General features: G+C 47.4%; 2 protein-coding genes across 2 annotated transcripts in view; one reads left to right on the top strand and one right to left on the bottom strand.

The window, feature by feature from the left end:
- The window catches only part of LOC309553228 (tubulin alpha chain), a gene marked incomplete at its 3' end in the record, with an annotated part of 186,872 nt that overhangs the window by 27,945 nt on the left and 133,892 nt on the right, over window positions 1–25,035 (bottom strand). The gene's annotated exons all lie outside the window — the stretch shown is intronic.
- Window positions 5,959–25,035, top strand: part of NET1 (neuroepithelial cell transforming 1) — a 90,557-nt gene continuing 71,480 nt past the window's right edge. The window contains exon 1 of the mRNA XM_082252670.1: window positions 5,959–6,122. Within this exon, the coding sequence (XP_082108796.1) occupies window positions 5,974–6,122 (149 nt within the window). The 5' untranslated portion in view covers window positions 5,959–5,973. The remainder of the gene's footprint in view (window positions 6,123–25,035) is intronic.

Here is a 25,035-nt window from a genome sequence, read left to right as displayed (position 1 = left end):
GGGGCAATGGGGGCAGAGCCCCTCCTGCCCCTGAGCACCCCCCCATGTTGAGGGCCTATGACCTGGTATGGTTCAGGAGGGGGGCTCACTCATCTGCTCCCCTTTCCTGATCTGCCAGGCTGGGTGCCTGGATGAGGGTCTGGTATGAATATTGGGGGGACCCCCCCCACACCATTTAACACATTTTGGCATGGGGGTTCCCCTTAAAACCTATACCAGACCCGAAGGGCTGGCAATTGTAACCTTGAATCATTTAAATGTGATTTGATTACTTTTTTCTTTAGAAATGTCATTCTTGCTGTAGCAAGATCTATACATGCTACCGATGTGCCACTTTACAGGCACAATAAGGTGACCCCCAATAGGCACTATATTACATTTTTATTATTGCACTTTAAGCATCAAAATCACTGCTCCTGAATAAGAAAATTGTTTAACATTTTTTTTTATATTGATCCATGTCCCCCAGGATAGTACCCAGACCCCAATACCACTTTTATGGCCAATTACTTGCATATAAGCTTTCAAAATGGGCACTTTTGATTTTTCCTGTTCGGCTCCCATGGATTTCAATGGGGTACGTTGTTCGGGTTAGAACATTTCCCATGCTTGGGAGTTCTCCTGCAAACCGAACAGGGGCGTGTTCGGCCTATCCTTACTAGGGATGTTAGAGAAATGACTGGACTTCATTACAGACTTTTGTCTGTATGTCATCATGTTCATTTATTCAAGTAAGGCATTTTGAAAATTACTTTTGCATAGTTGCTAACATGCTCAAAAAATGTATAGGGGCAGTTTTTGTCTGTAGGTGGAGTCCTATTTTAATTAGAGGCAGGGCATTCATTTGTAGGTGTGGCCCAGATGGAGAAGAGTAATGCATTGCACTTAGTGTGCTGCTGCGATAAATGGGCGTGGTTTAAAGTATGCTAAATAGTGAGGTCAAAGAGGGATGGAGGGCGGAGGCGAGAGAAAGAAAAAGGGATGGAGGAAATGCGAGGGAAAGAAAGTGCTAGGGCAGGAAAGAGAGGGATGGAGGGACAGCAGGCCCAGATCCTACACCACAATAGCAATATGTGTATGCCAGAAAGTTTAACAATCAGCAGATACAGATACTCCAAACACCATTCACCCAGGCAGGTCCCATCAGATACAGGAGATGGTCAGAGACTGTGAGGACACGATACAGGAGACTGTCAGAGAGTGTGCGGACATGATACAGGAGACTGTCAGAGAGGGTGTGGACATGGTACGGGGGACTGTCAAAGAGGGTGCGGACATGGTACAGGAGATGGTCAGAGAGCATGCAGGCAAGGTACAGGAGACAGAGAGGGTGTGGACACGGTACAGGACTTAATGTGCACCTCCAACCTCAACACAGCTCTGAACCCCCCACCCCCTAACACACAGAACATCCAGCAGATCACCTCACGGCCTGCAACTGTGGTGCCTGCTGCATCTCCTCCTACACCTCTGGCCGTCAGCGCACTAAGAATTGAGAGGACGGATGGCAGCTCGGTGGAGCCCGTGGGATCTCCCTCCGGCTAGCAGGTCACTTCCCTGTGTACAGTGGGAAGGAGAGGGATCGGCTGCAGTGTCCAAAATAATGGCTTTGCTTGTACACTGAAGAGAGAAGCTAATTAGCTGCTCGGGTCAGAGGCCCCTCCCGGGACACTGACAGACTGGGACTGAATATCGTTAACGTCCTGGGAAAATCGGGACTGTTGGCAACTATGCTTTTGATCCATCTTCCATAGCAGCAGGAGCAGATCTGCACTGCCGGGGCCATCATCCTGTACACAGGTACGAAAGAGAAAGAGTTAAGTGATGTTCACGCATGGAGTCAGTACTAGGTGCATGGCAGGGACTCCATACTGTTACTGGGAGTAAGGTAAAGGTGATACGCTAAACAGGCGGAGTGGTCTAGGGCTCTGCTTGTCCTTCCTAAATACACAAGTCACCAAGGTAATGTACAGTAACATCAAAAGGGTTTATTAGAGATCAGTTGGCTGTTCCAGTAAAGATGCCCCCCCTGTGTAAGACCGTGACCCTGTCAAAGTGCTTAGTATGGCCCAGAAGAACCCACCCCGTGGTAAGCCTCTCATGTGACCCCTGCTTGGTGCCCAATGAGGAGGGGAATATGGAGGATGTGACAGTGCCACAGTGGTGGGGGAGGGGGATTTTTAGCACAGTGGTGGTTGAGGGGGGGGGGTATAGTTTATAGCATAACAAAAGTTGGGGGAGTGTGGTCTATGTGGGTGGGGTATTCTGCACCCATTAACGTGGGGTAACACTCCTGCGGAGCTCGCTCATCAATGCTGGAAACCAGGCAGGGACTGCGGTCAGGTGAAAAATCTAACATTAAAGCAGTTTCCCGATTAGAAATGAGCTTTCACTGTGCAGTAATAATGTAGACTTCCTCTAAAAAGTGACTTGTCCCATGGCACTACACTCTTTACTTAAATATTTGCATTAGGAGGGACGTGCTGAGCCTGTGCCCACTCTACCAGTCCAGCATTAACTCACTCCCAGTAACAGAATGGGATCCCACTGAGAACCTAACGCAGACCTCATGCATGCTCTCACATAACTCTTTCTTTCCCATACCACATGACCAAGCCATAGATCTCAGTAACGCTAGTCTGATCCCAGAGCCAGAACATCGACCCCATCGGAACCTAGAGGACTTATCACCTTACCAGGCACCATGCCTAACGACTGGTTGCTTGTAGCTATTCCTTCTCTTGGTTACCCATAGCAACTACTCTCCTCTTCCTTGTCTTGCTGAGTTACCTTTTGTAGTAGTGATACTCATACCCCATAGTGCAATTACAGACCCAAGTTCTTTGGAATACGCCAGAACCAGCATGCATCTCTTTGAATAACTTCAGACCAGACTCATAACGGTTAAGTTATTTTTACTGTAGAAAAGCTTTATGGCAATACAACATGAACAAAGTTCTGCTCCTAACTTTAACTAAAATTGCGTAGTGGCCCAGGCAGATCTACATGAGGTGAGAGTCCATATAGGCATTGTCCGTGACTTGGATGCTGTCTATGGCTCCTGGTATCTTCAATGCTATGCTAGCGCTCAGAGGTGGGTCTTCATACCCTCTGCACTACATTCTTCACTCTGACTCCCTCCCTCGCGCCTGGTCCTAGTAGTCACTTCTTTTATATCACAGGTGGGCCTGCCAAAACCAAGAGCCCCCCAAAACAGAACCAGGGCTAGCTGCAGGAACGAACTACATACATTTCAATCTGCCTACTTGGAGGACAGCAGTGGCTGTCCAGGATTGGGTCTGTGGTAGGGAGCTTGCAAAGGGGGGTGGTGTCTGTGCCACAGCAGTGGCCAAATGGGTTGAGGGTATGTGGCATGGTGGTGGCTGAGAGGGGGTGGGGTCTGTGGCACAGCAGTGGCCTAATGGGTTGGGGGTATGTGGCACCGTGGTGGCTGAGAGGGGGTGGGGTCTGTGGCACAGCAGTGGCTGAAGGGGTTGGAGGTAGGGTTGCCAAATAATTTCTTTATTCCAGGACACATATTAATTACACAGGTTCTGAGGCTAATATAATGCACATAAGGCACCAAATGAGTTTAATTACCACCTTAATCAGCCACAGAACCTGTGTGTCCTAGTTTAAAAGGATGAGGTGGCAACCCTAGTTGTGGGTATGTGGCACGGTGGTGGCTGAGAGGGGGTGAGGTCTGTGGCACAGCAGTGGTTGAGGTTGGTGGGTCTATGGCACAGCAGTGGTTGAGGTGGGTGGGTCTATGGCACAGCAGTGGTTGAGGTGGGTGGGGTCTGTAGCACAGCAGTGGTTGAGGTGGGTGGGGTCTGTGGCACTGCAGTGGGTGAGGTGGGTGGGTCTGTGGCACAGCAGTGGTTGAGGTGGGTGGGGTATGTGGCACCGCAGTGGGTGGGGTGGGTGGGTCTGTGGCACAGCAGTGGTTGAGGTGGGTGGGGTATGTGGCACAGCAGTGCATACCTCCCAATCGTCCCAGGTTCTGCAGGGGGCCGTCCCGAGATTGCAAGTAAGTCCCTGGCTCCCGCAGATCTGTGCTGTAGTCCCGGAATAAGTTCTGGCACTAGGCTGCAGTCAGTGAAATTTTCCACAACGAGTGCAATGTGTGCTCTCACACACTGCAGTGCACCCAGGGATGATTCCTGTCAGCAGGGGCACCAGCTGCTTCTTTCCGGTGCCTTAATCTTTTTTGCAGCCATATGTTGCCAGGACCGCTGGCGTCCTAGCAACTGATGACGTTTTGCAGGCAGGCAAAACTCCACCTCCAAGCTCCGCCCCCCGCTCCGGCTCCTACTTCCTAGCTCCCAGTGGCTCCTGGCAGGTAAGGTTATGGCACACAAGACCGGGACAAGGTGGGATGGGGATGGTTGAGGTGGGTGGGTCTATGGCACCTCAGTGGTTGGGTCTATGGCACCGCAGTGGATGAGGTGGATGGGTCTATGACACAGCAGTGGTTGAGGTGGGTGGAGTCTGTGGCACCGCAGCGGGTGAGGTGGGTGGGTCTGTGGCACAGCAGTGGTTGTGGTGGGTGGGTATGTGGCACAGCAGTGGTTGAGGTGGGTGGGTATATGGCACCGCAGTGGATGAGGTGGGTGGGTCTATGGCACTTAGAGTTGCCAAACACAGGAAGATGGACCGCACTCCGAAGTGAAGATCAAATGGACTTTATTGAACAAAAACAGTGTTCCATGGTACAGATAGTGTTCCATGGACACATGAACGGAAGCAGTTGACGCATTTCACAAACTTCATTCGCTTACTCATAACAAGTTATGAGTAAGCGAATGTAGTTCGTGAAACGTGTCAACTGCTCCTGTTCGTGTGTCCTTGACGTCTCTACCATGGAACACTGTTTTTGTTCAATAAAGTCCGTTTGATCTTCACTTTGGAGTGCGGTCCATCTTCCTGTGTTTGGATATTGCTGGGTTTGCGGAGCGGACGTTCACCTGTTGTCTGAAGACTTCATTGTTTGTACAGCCCCGTACACACGTACTGATCGTCGGCCGAACGATCGGCCGTCTTTTGTCCAGGGCTGTCGTGTCTGTTGAAAACTGCAAAAGACTGCACACGAATTTTGTCGGCCAACAACAGCCGACTGCAGAAGTGATGTCATGTGATGGTTAACTTTCCGTGTGTTTTTTCTTTTCTGAGCATGCCCAGTCTTGCTAATCTGCTGTCTGTTGGCCGAAATCTGTACTGACTGGCGAACAATCGGCCGTTCTGGTGTTGGCCAACAAATATTTTAAAGTCTGCACGACAGATTCTGTTCGGCCGAAAATGCGCTGTCGGCTGTCGGAAGCTTCATACTAACAAGCCTACAATCGGCCGATCGGTCGGCGGCCGAATATTTACGGCCGACAATCGGTACGTGTGTACCTAAGCGGCAGCAGCTCTGTGAGCTATTTGTGACTTATTGCCACCTCATCCCTTTAAACCAGGACACATAATAATTACACAGGTTCTGTGGATGATTACATTGGTAATATAACTCACTTGGTGCCCTATGTGCATTATATTAGCCTCGGAACCTGTGTAATTATTGTGTCCTGGAATAAAGGGATGAGGTGGCAACTCTAATGGCACTCTGGTGTGAAAAGCGTGACACTACAAACTATATTTTCCTCCTCATTTGAATAAAGAAATGTCCAATACGCCAGGCTTCATGCGTACCTCATGACTTGTCTTTGTCACAAATACGTAGAAAAAAAAACTTCCTTACGGTTCAGTACAGAAGTGCCCTCAAGTAAAATGTCCGCCTATCCAGCAGACGAGAAAGCGCATGCGTCGAGTTCTCTTTCTCAGGGCTGCGCCTTACCCTTTATTCATCTCCTAGCAACCATGTTCTTGCCACCCAATTGGCTGTTGCCCAGTTTCCGCTCTTTTCAAACTAGCGGCAGGGCGGGTGGCTGTGAGAAGAACGTTCTTGTCCGCCGTTTAATTGCTGAGCTCACCATGGAGGGGGAGGAGGTCATGGGGCCCCCGGCGGACCCTTCTCCGCCCTCCGACAAAGTGAAGTCTAAAAAAAGAAATGTCCCGAAACGGAAATCCTCCGTCACCAGCCTGGCTGGACAGACCTCCCCGGACAGAGGCAGCGGCAGGAGGTAGGCGCGATGGAGGCCTTCATAGGGGATAACGATGGGAGGAGGGGGGACGGATGGCTCCTGTGCACCGTGTGTCTGTCTGTCTATAACCTGTGTGTGTGTCTGTCTATAACCTGTGTGTGTGTCTGTCTGTAACGTGTGTGTGTGTGTGTGTGTGTGTGTGTGTGTGTGTGTGTGTGTGTGTGTGTGTCTGTCTGTCTGTCTGTCTATAACCTGTGTGTGTGTGTGTGTCTGTCTATAACCTGTGTGTGTGTGTGTGTCTGTCTATAACCTGTGTGTGTGTGTGTGTGTGTCTGTCTATAACCTGTGTGTGTGTCTGTCTATAACCTGTGTGTGTGTGTGTGTGTCTGTCTGTCTATAACCTGTGTGTGTGTGTGTGTGTCTGTCTATAACCTGTGTGTGTCTGTCTATAACCTGTGTGTGACCTGTGTGTGTGTGTGTGTGTGTGTGTCTGTCTATAACCTGTGTGTGTGTGTGTGTGTCTGTCTATAACCTGTGTGTGTGTGTGTGTGTCTGTCTATAACCTGTGTGTGTGTGTGTCTGTCTATAACCTGTGTGTGTGTGTGTGTGTCTGTCTATAACCTGTGTGTGTGTGTCTGTCTATAACCTGTGTGTGTGTGTGTGTGTGTCTGTCTATAACCTGTGTGTGTGTGTGTGTCTGTCTATAACCTGTGTGTGTGTGTGTGTGTCTGTCTATAACCTGTGTGTGTCTGTCTATAACCTGTGTGTGTGTGTGTGTCTGTCTATAACCTGTGTGTGTGTGTGTGTCTGTCTATAACCTGTGTGTGTGTGTGTCTGTCTATAACCTGTGTGTGTGTGTGTGTGTGTGTCTGTCTATAACCTGTGTGTGTGTGTGTGTGTCTGTCTATAACCTGTGTGTGTGTCTGGGTGTGATTGTGTCATTATTACACACTGCTACCTCTTACCCTCATCCCATCAGCCATAACATTATCACCACTGACAGGTCAGTGACTACCATTGAGTATCTATTACAATGACATCTGATAGTGGGTGGGATCTATCAGGCAGGAAGTGAACATGTTGTCCCTGAAGTTGATAGCAGAAAAAAAATGGGTAAGCTTTGGGATTTGAGCAATTTTGACAAGGGACAGATTATAATGACTGGGTGACTGGTTTAGAGCAACTCCAAACCTGCAGCTCTTGTGAGATATTCCCGGTGTAGCATAAAGATATGTATCCTGTGAAAGCTGTGTAACGTGAGATTTACCTACCCCGTGAGAAAAACCTACCTTCGTCACTTCCGGGCAGGAACAGCTGAGCAGCGCAGCACTGCGCATGCTCGGAGCCCCGGAAACCGAATGAAAAAGATAAGGAGCTGACTACTGGGCATGCGCAGTAGTATGACAGTATTAGGGTGTCCGTGAAAAAAAGCTACCCACGCGGCGGTGACATTAAAACAGCTGCCCGACAATATGAATGAACTCCGCTCCTTCCCCTGTCACTTCACTGATGTCGGCGAGTAAATATAAAAGCGGCTGGCGGGTCCGTTATGTATCTTCTCATACACCCGGCGGCGCTTTTATATTTACTAGCCGACATCAGTGAAGTGTCAGGGGAAGGAGCGGAGATGATTCATATTGTCGGGCAGCTGTTTTAATGTCACCGCCGCGTTACAGACAATGAGGGTGCCCCGGAAGTGACGAGGGTATGTTTTTCTCACGGGTAGGTAATTCTCACGGAACAAGCTGGTATCCCCTGCCGCAAATGCGGATGAGCTGGTTTTCGACAAAACAAGCCGAGCCGAGACTGCCAAATATAATTCAACCCTTACAGGATGGAGAGGGAGGGGATACCCATCTTCATGTCTATGGGGAGATGGGAGGAGATGGACACTGACATCACCTAATTTACCCCTTACAAGATGGAGGTGATGGAGAGGGAGGGGATACCTATCATAATGTCTATGGGGGAGATGGACACTGATATCACCTAATTTACCCCTTACAAGATGGAGAGGGAGGGGATACCCATCTTCATGTCTACGGGGAGATGGACACTGATATCGCCTAAATTACCTCTTACAAGATGGAGATGGAGGGGATACCCATCTTCATGTCTATGGGGAGACGGGAGGAGATGGACACTGATATCACCTAATTTACCCCTTACAAGATGGAGCGGATGGAGATGGAGGGGATACCCATCTTCATGTCTATGGGGAGAAGGACACTGATATCACCTAATTTACCCCTTACAAGACGGAAAGGGAGGGGATACCCATCTTCATGTCTATGGGGAGATGGACACTGATATCACCTAATTTACCCCTTACAAGACGGAAAGGGAGGGGATACCCATCTTCATGTCTATGGGGAGACGGGAGGAGATGGACACTGATATCACCTAATTTACCCCTTACAAGATGGAGCGGATGGAGATGGAGGGGATACCCATCTTCATGTCTATGGGGAGATGGACACTGATATCACCTAATTTACCCCTTACAAGACGGAAAGGGAGGGGATACCCATCTTCATGTCTATGGGGAGACGGGAGGAGATGGACACTGATATCACCTAATTTACCTCTTACAAGACGGAGCGGATGGAGAGGGAGGGGATACCCATCTTCATGTCTATGGGGAGATGGACACTGATATCACCTAATTTACCCCTTAGGAGAGGGAGGGGATACCCATCTTCATGTCTATGGGGAGACGGGAGGAGATGGACACTGATATCACCTAATTTACCTCTTACAAGACGGAGCGGATCGAGAGGGAGGGGATACCCATCTTCATGTCTATGGGGAGATGGATACTGATATCACCTAATTTACCTCTTACAAGATGGACAGGGAGGGGATACCCATCTTCATGTCTATGGGGAGATGGACACTGATATCACCTAATTTACCTCTTACAAGACGGAGCGGATCGAGAGGGAGGGGATACCCATCTTCATGTCTACAGCGGGATGGAGAGGAAGGTGAGCGAGGAGAGGAGTGTGTACGGGAGATGGGAGGAGCTAGGTAGGTGATATCAGTGTCCATCTCCCCATAGACACACTCCTCTCCCATCCCCGCTCACCTGTAGCATGAATATACCGTATTTTCCGGCGTATAAGACGACCCCCTTAATTTTCAAGTTAAAACATAGGTTTTGGGCTATACTCGCCGTATAAGACTACCCCCCCCCCCCTTTCCGAAGCAAGGCAACACCATTGAAAAACATCAGATTTCTCATAGATCTCCAAGGTACCCTAGTACTGTAATACATGTAATCTCTCATAATATCTCCAAGGTACCCCAAGTATTACCAGTAGATGTAATCTCAAGACGCTGGCTGTGTGGGAATCCTGTACCGGTATACTGTATGTACCATAGCTTCAGCTACATACAGTATACCGCGCTGAGCCTATCACAGTGAGCAATGTATTCTATTATTGAATGCAAAGCCTGCTCGGATTGGCAGTCAATGAGTCAGAGAGGCGGGCTGATGTTACTCCGCCAATCCGAGCAGGCTTTGCATTCAATAATAGAATACATCGCTCTCCCTGACTGTATGTAGCCGAAGCTACGGTACATACTGTATACCGGTACAGGATTCCCACACAGCCAGTGTCTTGAGAGATTACATCTACCGGTAATACTTAGGTTACCTTGGAGATATTATACTCGGCGTATAAGACGACCCCCCATTTTTGGGGGATTTTTTTGAGGTTCAAAAGTAGTCTCATACGCCAGAAAATACAGTAGGTATCGTCTCCCTCTCCATCCGCTCTGTCATGTAAGGGTTACATTTATATTCGGCTGTCTTGGCTCAGTGCTCGGCTTGTATTGTTGAAAACCAGCGCATGCGCATTTGCGGGATACTAGCTTTCACGGGATACACATCTTCATGCTGCAGCTACACCGGTCTGCAGTATTTAGGACAAGAGATGGGCTCAGGTGTATTAGAGATCCCACCTGCTAGGAAGCCTACACTGCACATGGCTAATTATAGGCAGTGAGACATTTCCCGATCTGTGCAGCTGGAAATGTCTCACTACCTGTGATTAGCCGCGTCGGGATCCTGAATACGCCCAAGCCCATTCCTATTCAAGACCTACCAAAAGTGATCCAAGGAAAGAAAATCAGTGACAGGACCACCAGGGTGGGTGTTCAGTGTGCCCCTGTGCCTATAAGAAGGGGTGGGCTCCCTTTAGGTTTATCTGCCCTACACCTGTTCATTTAAATGCATGTGCTTCCATTGTTGGAGGCTCACACATAATGGGGTGCCTTGTCGGGGCTCTGTGGCTTACACATGTATTTGCAAATGTGTGCAACTAAACCCCTGTTTTTAATGCATGCTGTTGGACAGGTCAATCACTTTTTTGTGACAGGACCAGGCTCACTGATGCCTGTGGGAGTGAAGGCTGACCCATGTAGTCTGATCCAATAGAAGAGCTACTATTAGGCCTCTTCCACAGGGGGAGGACTACCCCCCCCCCCCCCCCCACGCTCAGCGGGGAATCTGTCTGCTGATACCCGCTGAGCAGGCAGATGGCTGGTCCAAGTCTGCTCTGCATATGCAGAACTGGACCACGGAACAATGGAAAAAGGGGGTCTAGACTGATGAATTCAAAAAATGGTTTGAGGAACACAATGAGTTTTGAGGTGTTGAGTTGGCCTCCAACTCTCCAGATCTCAATCCAATCAAGTATCTGTGGGATGTGCTGGAAAAACAATTCCAATGCATGGAGGCCTCCCCTTGCAATTTCAAGTGGAACTTCACTCTCTTAATCTAAATTGATTATTTGAATCCTTGTGCTGCCAGAATAAGTAAAAGGATAGGAAAGTATATCATATTTACTTGTTTTATACTCCTTTTTTTTTTTTTTTTTGCCCTTCTTAAGTTACTTCCTTGTTTCTATGCCCGGGCAAATGATGCCATGCCTCCCAGGAGTCTTCAGGAGAGGAGGCGTTTTCGAAGCTAAGCACACCCTCCTGCCTGCATAAATGAGCTAAGGGCAAATGGATTCCAGGAAGTAAATGCTACATGAATCAACTCAACTCTTACTTAAGATGGCCACTAGGGGTGTTTTTCAAATTGATTTCTCACCAAAATAAAGCATTGAGACATGGATGGATGAGTTTGCTTTGAATAATAAAATATAGTTTTCATTTTGTGATGCTCATGTGCAGTGTAGTTCCACTTTAAAAGATCTGCTACTGATGGTTTGGTGCCATGTATCACACTATACCTTCAGAGGTCTGGTGGAGTTCATGCTTTGATGGGTTATGGTGGGTGCTCATAATGTTATGGCTGTTCAGTGTATATACACCTCAGTGTGATCTGGACTGGTGAGAGATGGGGGTGGATGTGTGCATATAGAAGACATCTGTGGTGCTCTCTACTCATGCTGGGACCAATGGGCTATTGGCTAAAAGTGTCCATCCTTCTAAGCTTTCCCCCACTGAAATCTCCTAACCAGGGGGTCCTGATATGTCTGCTTTAGGCCCCTTTCACAAGGGCACCTCTGCTTGCTCAGCAGGGGATCCAAACTCTCCAGATCTAATGACAGGTCAGTTTCCGCTTACTGTGCAGAGGTGAGATAAACACAGTCCCACTCTCCCCTATGGAGAAATTGGGTGAAAACAGACCGCCTGTCCATTTTCACCCGATCCTATCTGATCTGCCAGACGGATGTAAAATAGGACCACCATCCATCTGGATTTGGCGGATCGCATAGCTGCGGGTGTCTGCGGACATGTCCCCCTTGACTTCCGCCGCTCCATAGGGGTGAATGGAGAATCCGATTAGATCCACCTGAAAAACTGACAGGCGGACCTGATCGGACTTTCCATGTGAAAGAACCTTTAGGAATGTATTTTGAGCACTGAATGAATAGGATAAGAAAGTCCCCTGGGGGTGGGGACCAAGGTTATGTGACTTGTCAAATGGCTGTCACAGACCTGTCTCTCAACCAATCCAGAGTGCACTCCATTTAACACTGCTGGCGGCTTACTGTGGTTACATTTTAAAATTGTTTTAACGGCAGGTTTTTTATCTTCTGTGTGCAGCAGCTCCTCTCTTACCTGAGCCCCACCTAGATCTAGCACGAGAGATCCGGCTGTCCGGGACTCCTCTCCTAATTGGCTGAGACAGCAGCGCGGTTCCATTGGCTCCCATTGCTGTCAATCAAAGTCAGCATGCTAATGAGGAGAGAAAGGGGGCGGGCTGCTGCTCAGTGTCCGAATGGACATAGGGAGCTGCAGCTTAGCTCGGGTGCCCTCATAGCAAGCTGCTTGCTGTGTGGGTACTCAACGGGAGGGAGGGGCCAGGTGCACCGAAGAGGAGGATCTGGGCTGCTCTGTACAAAACCACTACACATAGGAGGGAAGTATAACATGTTTGTTATTTTAATGGGAAGAAGGGGAAAAAAAAAGAATAGATTTTAGTATTACTTTAAGCTGGGTACACACAGATTGGCTGAGCTGGCCGAATTCTAATCTATGGGTGGTCCTCCCTGTTCAACAGAAGCTGATAGGTTTTCAAGCAGGACCATTCTCAATCAGTGGGCTTCAGCTGGTGTATAATTTAGTTGTTATGTAAAGTAAAAAAAAGACAATTTATTCTTGAATATTTATATGTAGTGGTAAAAAAAAAAAAATAACCAGCTACATGGTTGTCAATCAGACAATGCCACAGCCGTGGCTTATGTCAATCCCCAGGGGGGGCACAAGAAGTGTCCTGGCCGCTCTAGAGATAGTGGGCATTCTAAGGTTGGCAGAACAGTTAGTTCAAGTCCTCTCCACCGCACATATTCCCGGAGTGGAAAACTGGCAGGCAGATTACTTCAGTCGGCAGGCGTTGGACCAAGGGGAGTGGTCCTTTCATTCGGAGGTGTCTCAGTTATGTCTCTGGTGGGGCATCCCCAAGGTGGATCTTTTGGCGTCTCGGTTCAACAGAAATGTGCAGAGGTTTGTGGCTCAGTAACGGGATCCTCTGGCAGAAGCCGAAGACGCACTGGTGGCCCCGTGGAGTCAATATCGTCTGATTTATGCCTTCCCTCCTCTCAAGCTTCTGCCAATACTTCTACGCAGGATCAATGCAGAAGGGATTCCGGTCATCTTGGTGGCTCCGGGCAGGCCTTGTCGGGCTTGGTACTGGTGCGGCTGGTTGCCGATGTTCCTTGGCAGCTGTCCCAAGGACCAATCCTTCTTTACAGTCACTGGCTTTGACAGCTTGGCTGTTAAACGCCAGGTGTTGAAGGATAGAGGTTTATCCCAGATTTAGCCCAGAACTAGATGTGCATGACGCATTGCTCCCCTCACATTCACAAGCTCTCAGGCACTTGGGGCAGGTTCGTACCTGGGGTCTGGTGCGTCCCTGCTCACCGGTTCAGGTGCAAATCTGGTCCGAATTTTTGCCTGAGTTTGCGCTTAAATAGGACCAGAAGACGCACAGGACCATTTTTCAATGCGGACCGCGGCCGCCCTGAACCTGTGTAAACTGGCTCCATTGAGAGCCGGTCACACTTGTCTGTCATTCAAATTGAATGCGGGAAAACCTGCATCCAATTTGCATGCATATATTGCCTTACTGACATATATGGACAGCCAGCCTTACTGACATATATGGACAGTGAACTGAGCTGTATGTGTGCTGCACTGTGAATACTGACAAGTAAACTAATAATGCGTTCTGTAAGCAGGTCAACTAATCGGCTTACCAACTAATCGATTATGAAAATATTTGACAACTAGTTTCATAATCCAGGGCTTGACAAATTTGCCTGAAATCTAGGAGCCAGCTAAAAAAGTTAGGAGCCAGTTTTTTTTTCTTTTAAACTAACAACCAAGCTTTATTTAATAAAACTGATACTAAATTTACACATAAATACGACTAGAACCCCACTCTCCTATATAGCGCAATTGGATGGAAACAGACTGTCTGTCTCTTTCCATCCGATGCCATCTGATCGGATCCACGGGATGGATAGAAAATAGAACCACCATCCGTCTGTTTTTGGCGGGCAGGGTCAGATGGCGGCAGATTACCGCTCCATAGAGGAGACTGAACGGTCCGATCAGGTGTGCCTGAAAAACTGACAGGCGGACCTGATCAGACAGCCCGTGTGAAAGGGGCCTTTGGCTGTGGCACGGCGATGAGGAAAAAAAAAAAGAGATATATATATATATATATATATATATATATATATATATATATATATATATATATATATATATATATATATATATATTTTTTTTTTAATAAGAATTGAAGAAAAAAAAAGAAAACATTTTTTTTTTTTTTTTTTTTTTTTTTTAATAATTAAAAAAAAAAAAGAAAAAATTATTATTTTTTTTACATTTAAAAAATAAATTAATAATAATAACCACACTCCCTGTCAACTTACCTTTAAGCAAAGGTAACTGGACAGAGAGATGAAGCCTTAAAAAACTTCCCTCTCTTCTCCTCTTTGGAAGGAGAAGAAAAGGCATTGAGAACATGCATTACTCCCGGCCACCACAAGAGGGCGCCAGTTCCCCTAGCTTCTCATCTCACAGAAGAAGGCCGAAAAGCCGGGGACTAAATTTCTGGACGGCGTGGAAGTCCGTGAACTCGAAGAGGAGGTGGGGGGCGCAAAAGGGACAGGACAGCTCAAGCAGGGCACCCCAGGCGCCAGGTCGCTAATTCTAGTCGCAAATGCGACCTGGCGCCCGGGATTTGTCGAGGCCTGTCATAATCTATTATGTTGAGAAGTTGTTTCAGCCCTAGATATCTGTATTCTGCTATATAGAGACCATCAAGTGTTTGTTGTGGTCTGGGAGTGCACATTGCCATCCAACATGCTGCCAGACAGGATGTCTCCAACTTACAAGCCGACCTCAATACACTGTTTAATTGGGCAACTGTGTGGAAAATTTTATTTGTTAATAAAGTTTAATGTTGATAAATGTAAAGTTAGGGGCTAATAATATGAATTCATCATACATACTAGGAAGAGTACAACTTAGGGAATCAATGATGAAGGATTTTGGGATTTTGGTAGATCATACGTTTAATAATAGCATGCAATGCCAAGCTGGGGTTTCCAAAGCGAGCAAAGTCCTTTCTTTTATTGAGAGGTATAGATTCCAGAGAGAGCGATGTAATTTTCCCCCTGTACTAATCATTAGTAAGACCTCCTCTGGAATATGCAGTTCAGTTTTGGGCACCAATTTACAAAAAGGATATCGGGGGAAATGGAGAAAGTGCAGAGAAGGGCAACAAAACTGATAAGAGACATGGAGGAGCTCAGCTATGAGGAAAGATTAGAGGAACTGAATTTATTCTCTCTTGAGAAGAGGAGATTAAGGGGGATATGATCAACATGTATAAATAAGGGGTTCATATAGTGAACCTGGTGTTAAGTTGCTTTAATCTCTTCACAATCTCACTATAGCCAAATGACCGCTACAGCACGGTCGCACATTTCTGGGAGGGGCGTCTATTGACGTCCTGCCTTGCTTGTGCCTCCTGCACATCCCCTGCGGTGCCCATGGGTAGCGATCTGCGATCACTGTGTCCTTCGGATTCAACTGATCAGGGTAAAGAGCCAATCACCGCGGCTTTTTACCATTTGGCCAGCTGTGTTTATTCACAGCTGATCACAGTGTAAACAGGATTTTTCTTTCGTTCATTGACGGACACAGCTCCTTAGGATTCTTGACTATTGGGTTATACTGCCCCCTACAAGAGTGGGACACTAGGCAGAAAAATAACTTGACGATGCCTATGGACAGTCCCAGGAGATATAATCCCCCCCCCCCCTCCTCTCTGCTATAGGTACTTTAGGTTTTTCTGCCTAGGCAGGAGTAAGGCCGTAGTTCCCTGCTGGGATCTTTGGTCCTGGCAATTTTTTCCCTTTTTTTAAATGGCTTTTTTTTTTTCCCCTACAAGATCTAAAATCACCTGCTGGTCTTGGCGATGGGCTGGATAATCTAGATCCAGTGGTCACCCCAGTCTGGTCAGCAAGTGCCCGCAAACCACAGCTCCGTGCTAGGTCGTCCACGACAGGCCCCATCCAGGACCAGGGCGGCCATCGAGTTAAACGTCTCGCGGGGAAGCATATGACTGGGATCCAATAGTCCGCATCAGTGTTGCCTTGGCTGATATGCCCCCCCCCCACTTCGGTGGTGAGGAGGTTCTGTCTTTGGAGTGTTATCCACAGGCACGTTGGACCAGTAAGTATATGGCCCCTTCCTGGATGGTAAGTGGGGCGCGGGCACTCCCTGGGGTGATTAGTCACTCCGGGGTTCACCTCCAACCCTCCTCCCCCCTGGTGGGGTCATGGGCTGGTTTTTTCACATGCACTGTCTCCCTTGCCTGGGTATATAGCAGGCGCACTGTCCCCTTCCACCTTGAGATTCTTTGTGTTGGTGGGGGGTCTCCCTTGGGCTCACCTTTTCTGCTGTTAGGCCTGGGAAGCAGGTGACCTAAGGCCTGGGTTGGTGTTTCTGACACTGCGGGTAGGCTAGGTAGTCTACATCCTAGGAAGTTCTACCATTGTGCGTGGGAAGCGTACCTTTCCTGGTGAGTCACTTGGTGTTCACCCTCGCTCTTTCTCGGTGGCATGTCCTTCCTTCAATGGGAGGTTGAGCAGAAATTGGCCTTGAGTACCTTCAAGGGCCAGGGGTCGGCCTTGGTGGTATTCTTTTAACGGCCCTTGGCCACGCATTAGTGCGTATCTTTTATTTAGCGTGTTCGACATTTGACTCCACTGGTGTGGTGGCCTCTACCACCTTGGGATCTGATCTTGGTGCTTTCAGTCCTCCAGAAGCCTCCCTTTGAAAATATTCGGGAGATTCCCCTGTTTACGCTGTCCCAGAGGGTGGCTTTTTGGTGGCTATCAACTCTGCTTGCTGGGTTTTTTTTTTTTCATTGGTTGAACTTGCCAAAAATAACTGTCACAGTTGCTTGTTCTCACAACCCAACTGTCAAGCCATCAAATGGTTGGTGTCATACTTGAGCACATGCAGCACCATGGTAACTGCAGATCAAACAGAGGCTAAGATGGCAGCTTCCATGGCTGTAATGAATAGGAGAGTTTAGTTCCGCTTTAACAGACCAAACTATCAAAGTGTCAGGGCTGACACAAACTGTTTACCTCTGCCAGGGGTGTTACAATGGTCAACTATTTTTCATTGGAAAGAAAAAAATCTTTATCTCGCAAGGAAAAAAAATAATTGCTTCTGTAACTTGTGTAACTAAATGCAGAAATGCTCACCTATTCTCCAGTGGGCAAGTGCCTGCAAGGTCTCAGGCTGTTTTTTTTTCGGGTGCCAGTCTTCAGCAATCATTTTATGCCCGCACAACGGTAATGTGCTGGAAATGTAAATGGAGCTTTTCTTGCCCAGCTCCATGTATGTTTCTTAGATTATTGTTATCCGGTAGGTAAGTTGTATTATACTGTGGAGTAGACATTTCATGTCTCTTCTCAATAAAAAGTTTGCCTGTTCACAATTTAGGCTCCATTCACACTTTGCGATTTTGAAAAGCAGGCAGAATCTGCGCGATGAATGTTTGGTTGCCATTCATTAAAGGCTCCCCACATGGGGTGTGATTTTACTGTGATTATCACGTTGCAATCACCGCAAAATGTACATTGCCAGAAAAGGTGCATGAGCTTTTTTTTTTTGCATGACACAGACACACACGGGGCAATCTATTCAAGTGACATGCGGAAAAATCGCCCACACAAAATTGTGGGCAGAAACACGCGTACCAGCTGCATGAAGTGTGGATGGGGCCGATGTTCCGCTTTAAAAAGTCTTAGCTGGAGTTAGATAGTTGTTAGTCACTTATCTGACACTACTCTCCAAACAGTGCCAATGACTAAGAGGACTCCGTTCCTCCTCCATAAAACTGCCAGTGTGTTACTGGCCAGATTACCAGGTAAAAATAAAGGGGGGGAAAAAAACAAAACTAATGTAGCCAGCAAATCTAAGGATAGGCCAGCTTCTGTATATACCATTTTGCTCTTGGGTTTTATACTGCTGTAGTCTTGAATAGGTACAAATTAGCTGTCCGCCAGTCATAGGGAACTTGTTCTGTTACCAGAGATTCCCCAGTCACACACCTATGCAATTTTACATGTATTGGCTGAAACGTGACAACGCACAACAAGAGAATTGGCATTATTTTCAATGGGGCCCGTTCATAGCTATACATTTCTCTTCCCCATGTCTTGGAAAAAAGCATAGGTGCTTTTTTTGGTGAAACAATGCACATTTTTGGCACCATAGACTTCAATGTTGACACACAATACATGAAAATTCAGAGACACAAGTTTAACCCTTTCACTGCCAGGACAGTACGTCTTACAGACCTGACAGTGCACGGGTTTGTACACCCTCCTGGTGACTGCAGCCACTGGGATTGTGTGTATATCTGAGGTGCAGACTCCTGCTTGTCAGATGGAAGAAGTCTGGTGGCTGCGCTACTGCCTGCTTTTGCTTCCACACACCCTTGGTAATATGCGCCCAAACCCCCTCATCTCTGCCCTCCTCCCCTTGCTGACATCACTTCCAGGTCTGCCTGTCAGTGTCCTGTTACTGCATTACATTCAGTGGAGCACAGGGGAGACAGTCAGGGTCTTTTAGACCAGGGCTTGACAAATTTGCCTGAAATCTAGGAGCCAGCTAAAAAAGTTAGGAGCCAGTTTTTTTTTTTTTTTTTTTTAAACTAACAACCAAGCTTTATTTAATAAAACGGATACTAAATTTACACATAAATACGACTAGAACCCCACTCTCCTCTATAGCGCAATTGGATGGAAACAGACTGTCTCTCTTTTTCCATCCGATGCCATCTGATCCGATCCTCCGATTACCGCTCCATAGAGGAGAATGAGGGGTCCGATCAGGTCTGTCTGAAAAACTGTCAGACGGACTCGATCAGACAGCCCGTGTGAAAGGGGCCTTCGGCTGTGGCACGTTGATGAGGAAAAAAAAAAAAAAAAAGATATATATATATATATATATATATATATATATATATATATATATATATATATATATATATATATATATATATATATATATATATATATATATATATATATATTATATATCATTTTTTTTTTTAATAAGAATTGAAAAAAAAAAAAAGAATGTTTATATATATATATATATATATATATATATATATATATATATATATATATATATATATATATATACACACACCTTTTTTTTCAATTCTTATTAAAAAAAAAATGATATATATATCATATTTTTTTTATAACAATTGAAAAAAAAAAGAATTTTTTTATTAAAAAAAAAAAAAAAACAAAGAAAAAATGTATTATTATTTATTTTTTTTTTAATTTTAAAAATAAATTAATAATAATAAAAACACTCCCTGTCCACTTACCTTTAAGCAAAGGTAACTGGACAGAGAGATGAAGCCTGCAAAAACTTCCCATCTCCTTCCAAAGAGCAGATGAGAAGGAAGGCATTGAGAACATGCATTACTCCCGGCCACCACAAGAGGGCGCCAGTTCCCCTAGCCTCTCATCTAACAGAAGAAGGCCGAAAAGCCGGGGCCTCAATTTATGGATGGCGTGGAAGTCCGTGCACTCGGGAAAGAAGGTGGGGGCGCAAAAGGGACAGGACAGCTCCTGCAGGGCCCCCCAGGCGCCAGGTCGCTAATTCTAGTCGCAAATGCGACCTGGCGCCCGGGGTTTGTCGAGGCCTGTTTTAGACCCCAGATTTCTCCTTAAAGAGAACCTGTCACCCCCCCCCCCCCCAACCTCAGCAGTCAGCAGCAAAGAGGGAGACAGAACCCCTAATACAGATTCTGTGCAACCGCAGCACACCCTGGTCTCCACCTACCCTGTTCTCAGCTTTCAGAAAACTCCAGCTCTCTTCTGGTCCACCTCCAGACACTGCGCACTCTGCTTCCCAGCTCCACCCACAGCTTCTTCCCAGCAGCAGCACAAGGAAAAAGGGGTGCACTGTGATGTGAGGGAGAGTGGGAGACTCAACTTCTGATGGTGAGGGGACTATAAAAATCTGATGTAAAGGGGTATGGGGTGCTCTGGACATCTAGTCTTACAGATACAACTGACCCTTTGAGGGCAACCATAATGCTGATGCGGCCCGCGATGAAATTGAGTTTGACACCCTTCCTCTAGGGTGTCTGTTTTCAGAAAATATATAATATTTTGGGAGTTTTATGTAATCTTTAGGCCCAAAATATTTTTTTTAGCCACTTCATTACTGGTCACTCTTACCCCCTTCCTACCCATGCCAATTTTCAGTGCTGTCGCACTTTGCATGACAATTGTGTGGTCATGCAACACTGTATCCAAATTAAATTTTTATATAATTTTTTTTTTTTTTAAATAAATAGAGATTTCTTTTGGTGGTATTTGATCACCTGTGTGATTTTTTTATTTTTTGTGCTATAAACAAAAGCGACAATTCTGAAAAAACAATATTTTTAACATTCTGCTCTATAACGTTCCAAAAAAAAAAATTAAAAATAAATTTTTTAACATTTCAGGCCAATTTGTTTTCTGCTACATATTTTTGTATATGTAAAAAATGTAGCAGAAAACTATGTATGTAAAAAAAATCACAATAAGCGTATTTTGATTGGCTAGCGCAAAAGTTATCGCGTCTACTAACTACGGGAAGGATTTGTCATTGTTATTGGTTTTTTTTTTTACTCGTAATGGTGGCAATCTGTGTTTTTTGCGGGATTGAGCGGACAGATCGGACCCCTGACTGACATTTTTGGGGGGACCATTGACATTACTACAGTAATCAGTGCTAAAAATATGCACTGTTACTGTAATAATGACACTGGCAGGAAAGGAGTTAACATTGTGGGTGATCAAGGGGTTAAATGTGTACCTGGGGGCGTGGCTTGTGAAATGATCAGAGACCTGTGTTTCTAAATAGAAGGATCACAGGAGCTCTGTAATCATTCCAGGGAGAAGAACGGTCAGCTGTGTTTACAACAGCTGACCGTTCTTCTCTCTCAGCTGGGAACGATTGAAGGTGTCAGGCGGCTGACGAGTGGGGGTGGGAGGGCGGCACGCGCTCGCCCCCTAGCTGTCTGCGCGCGACCGACCTATACCTACTGCGGTTTGTGCAGGAGTGGCTGCCTGGTCGTAAAGTGGTTAAATAAAACCGTTACTGCCTAGTGTTTTCCTGTTTGTAAGACCAGTGTCTGCTCTTTCTTCTTGTAGTGGGCGTACGGGATTCAGAGACCACCGGTCTGTACTGCCCATGGAAGCGATACAAACCTTGTCCTAAAAATGACAGCCCCCTGGGCTGATCTAAAAGGCTTACAAGAGCTGTTCTGTGTGTGAAACTGTCGGGTATGGTAACTGCTTGCAGGGAGAAGACCAGCTGTCGAAAACAAAGCGGTGATGTCCGGTGAGCTGGACCGAGCAGCTATCAAACACCAGCCAATGGGATGATAACTGGATAGACCACTACATTTCTGTGGCCTGCCCCCTTAAGCAGCCCAATCATTGGCTGGTGTTTGATATCTGCTTGGTCCCATCCATTCCCGAAATTGCCACTTCATTTTGACAGCTGGTCTTCACCCTGCAAGCAGTTACATTACCTGACCTTTCACACACTGAGTGGCTCTTGCAAGCCTCACTATTTGCTGCATGTGAAACTACCCCTTCCCCTGTCGCTGCCCATCAGTGCTGCCTATCAGTGCACTTAGTACAGGGATGGCGCGAGGAGCTCAGCAGCCAGGCACATTGTCCATGGGGGGTGTCCAGCCTGGTGAGCACAACTGAAATCTGTTTATTAATACCACAAAAAGAAAAAAAAGTGCAGAGCTAACTTACTAATTAATAAGTTATTAATGGTGGAACCCTCTAATGTATGGTAAGCTCAGTAAACTTCAATATTACCACAATACCGGTCTCTGTGATACGTAACTTCACATATAATACACATCAAACTGAAACGAAGACATACAAAATGAAACTGTTCTTTCTCTTACGTCCTCCGACAGTCGCCGCCATCTTCATATTCGTCACAATGGGGTATTAGACTTTGCTCCGTAGGAGTAGCTAGGCAACAGAATATGTCAATATTAAAGCTTTTAACATATCCCCACCCCAGGGGGTGGTCCCCTCAGTCTATACCCTCCTGCTTCCTGTTTCCTGCTTCAGTTTCAATATCTAGCTTGTCAGGAGTAGCTGGATGTCTCTATGCTGGGGCATTTTGTCTCAGCCTTCTCTCTTTTTTGATTTTATTTGAGTTTTTTCTCTCTTTCTTTATTTAGCTGTTATTTTTACCAGCAATAGTTAGATCTTCGGATGAAGAGGATAATGCGGGCTGCCTCTCGGGCTGACTCCCCTGGTCGCAGGTTGTGGGTCAGTGGCTTCTCAGCCCGCCATCGAGCGTTCAGTCGGGTACCGCTCCTGAGTTTTCTGAACGACCCATCCCTGTTCCGTGCAGGGATGCTAGGGTGAGGTGGCTACCTCACTGGACGCTGTGCGGTTTCTCAACCCACCTTCTGCTGCATCCTGGATGCGACTCTCCCTGTCTCATGTACAGCGGCTTGTTCGCCTGTGCGGGTCCCCCACGCCATGTAAGAGGTAAGTGTATTCATGTGGGGACCTGTCTGTCTGGGGGGTGTCAGTCTGGGACTGTGTTACCTTGCCCTGTGTTCACACTATTGATGTTTCCCTATCTCTCACACTGCATGCTGTGGGCTGCAAGGAGGGGGGGCTGTGCTGCACTTCTGTGTCAGAGTGTGTGAACGGCTGTGTGCTGTGGAACTTGATGCTATCATGTTTGGGGCACATTACAGCGCCGCTGCGGCGGTCCACCATGTTCTTTATAACTGTGTGGTGTATTTTTATTCCACCTTCATGAGGTGGGGGAGCGGCGGTTTCGGCGCCAAACGGCGCCATTTTGGCTGTACTCGCTCCGGCCGCATGGTACACATGCATGGCGGCCATTTTCTTGTAGCCTCCCATAGGCTTTTAATGGAGCGCCCTGAATATCAGCAATTCCTTTTCTACAGGAGCACCGATCTGGCCAGCAGCGGTCTCTCCAGGTTTTTTCCCTCTATTCTCTGTATCCTTGCCTGAGTATAACTTCTCCCTGTGGGGGTCCCTGGTGTGGGTGTGCTTGTGTGGCGGTGGGCTACGTTTGCAGCGCCTTATTTAAAGGGGCGGTCACCCATTTTATTTTACTCATTTTGGGGCATGGATTCTCAGGAAAGCAAATTTCCTGTCACATTGGTGGGAAGCCAGGGGACTGCGGTTTTCCCCCTCGGGGGGGGGGATTTGGCTGCGATTGTGGCTAGCCTTGCGACTCAGGTGCAATTGCTGATGGCTGCTCAATCCTCAAAAAGGCCCAGAGTTTTCAATTTCCTCTGATTCAGAGGGTGTTGGTGATGGGGCTGCTGTTGCTGGGGTCTCCTTGTCGGGGTCCCGTTCCTCCCTGGACCTTGTAGGGTCAGAAATGGAGGCTGAGGTTGAGGGGGTTGATATTTCTCCCCCTGGCTGGTCTGAAGAGCTTGCACTCATGGATGAATTGGTTGCTTCTATCAAGCAAACACTGCGTTTACAGGATGACCCTTGTCCTCCTGCTGCCTTGGCGGCTTATGGGACGCAGAAAAGACGCAAAACATCGCAGGTATTTCCCTGCACTGATGATTTTCAATGCGCTGTAAAGGAACATTGGCGTAATATACGCAAGCCTTTTGCTATACTTAGTATGTTTAAGCTGCGCTATCCTTTTACGTCCGCTACTGATGAGCGTTGGTGTGTCCCACCTCCGGTGGATCACGCGATAGCGGTTCTGAATAAGCCCACTGCGATTCCTGCTGAGGATATCCCGTTGTTCCGGGATGCCACGGACAAACGGACGGAGTCCCTTGCCCGTCATGCCTATTCTATTATGGATTCTATGCTGAAAGCTTTATTTGCTTCACTTATGGCGGCCCAGGCTGTCGCGAGCTGGACGCAGGTGCTTAATCGCGTCCTGGTGGCTGATTCTGCCCTCCAGGCGACTTTGGATATGGTGGATCAAATCCACCAGGGTGTCATGTATTTGTGTGATGCGGACCTGGATATGGTTCCGTTGGCTGCACGTGTACATGGTGTGGCGGTATTGTCTCGCCATTTTGGTTTGGTTGAAGTGTTGGTCGGTGGACCAATCTTCGCGTAAGACCTTGGCTAATCTGCCCTATGATGGTTCTCGCCTTTTTTGGTGAGTCCCTAGATACGTTATTTAGGGGGATCACGGGTGGTAAGAGCAGGCTCTTACCCTAATCCCACAAAGGCTAAGACAGCTCCTGGTAAGAAGCCGTGGACTGGTAAGCAAAAGTCCGGCCAGTCCGGTTCAGCGGCCCACAACAGTGCGGCCTGAAGGGGCGCCCTCACCCGACTCTGGGGTGGGGGGACGCTTACTCGGTTTCCTTCAGCCATGGCTGTCCCGGGTTCGGGACAGGTGGGTTCAGGAAATCGTTCGATCTGGCTACGAGATCGAGTTTCTCTATAGGCCGGAGCGCAGATTTTTTCCCTCAAATCTTCTACTGTCCCCGGAGCGTTTGCGGGATCTGCATCTAGCGGTGCAGGACCTGAGGGCTCAGGGAGTGGTGGTCCCGGTGCCTCATCGGGACAGGTTTCGGGGGTTCTATTCCGATCTGTTCACCGTGCCCGGGAAGGAGGGCAAGGTACGTCCGATTCTGGACTTAAAGGCGCTGAACCGCTTTGTGCGGGTGCGCAAGTTCCGCATGGAATCTCTGCGGTCGGTGGTGGCTGCCCTGGTTCCGGGGGAGTTCATGGCTTCCATCGACTTGAAGGATGCGTATCTTCACATCCCGAATTTCGAGGGTCACCAGAGGTACCTTCAATTCTCCATAGCGGTGGATCACTACCAATTTGTGGCGTTGCCTTTTGGTCTCGCCTCGGCTCCATGGGTGTTCACCAAG

Source organism: Pelophylax lessonae (assembly GCF_965119305.1).
Source record: "Pelophylax lessonae genome assembly, chromosome: 4".
Classification (NCBI taxonomy): Eukaryota; Metazoa; Chordata; class Amphibia; order Anura; family Ranidae; genus Pelophylax; species Pelophylax lessonae.
Note: the sequence above shows the minus strand (reverse complement) of the source record. Positions and strands in the feature narration are given on the sequence as shown.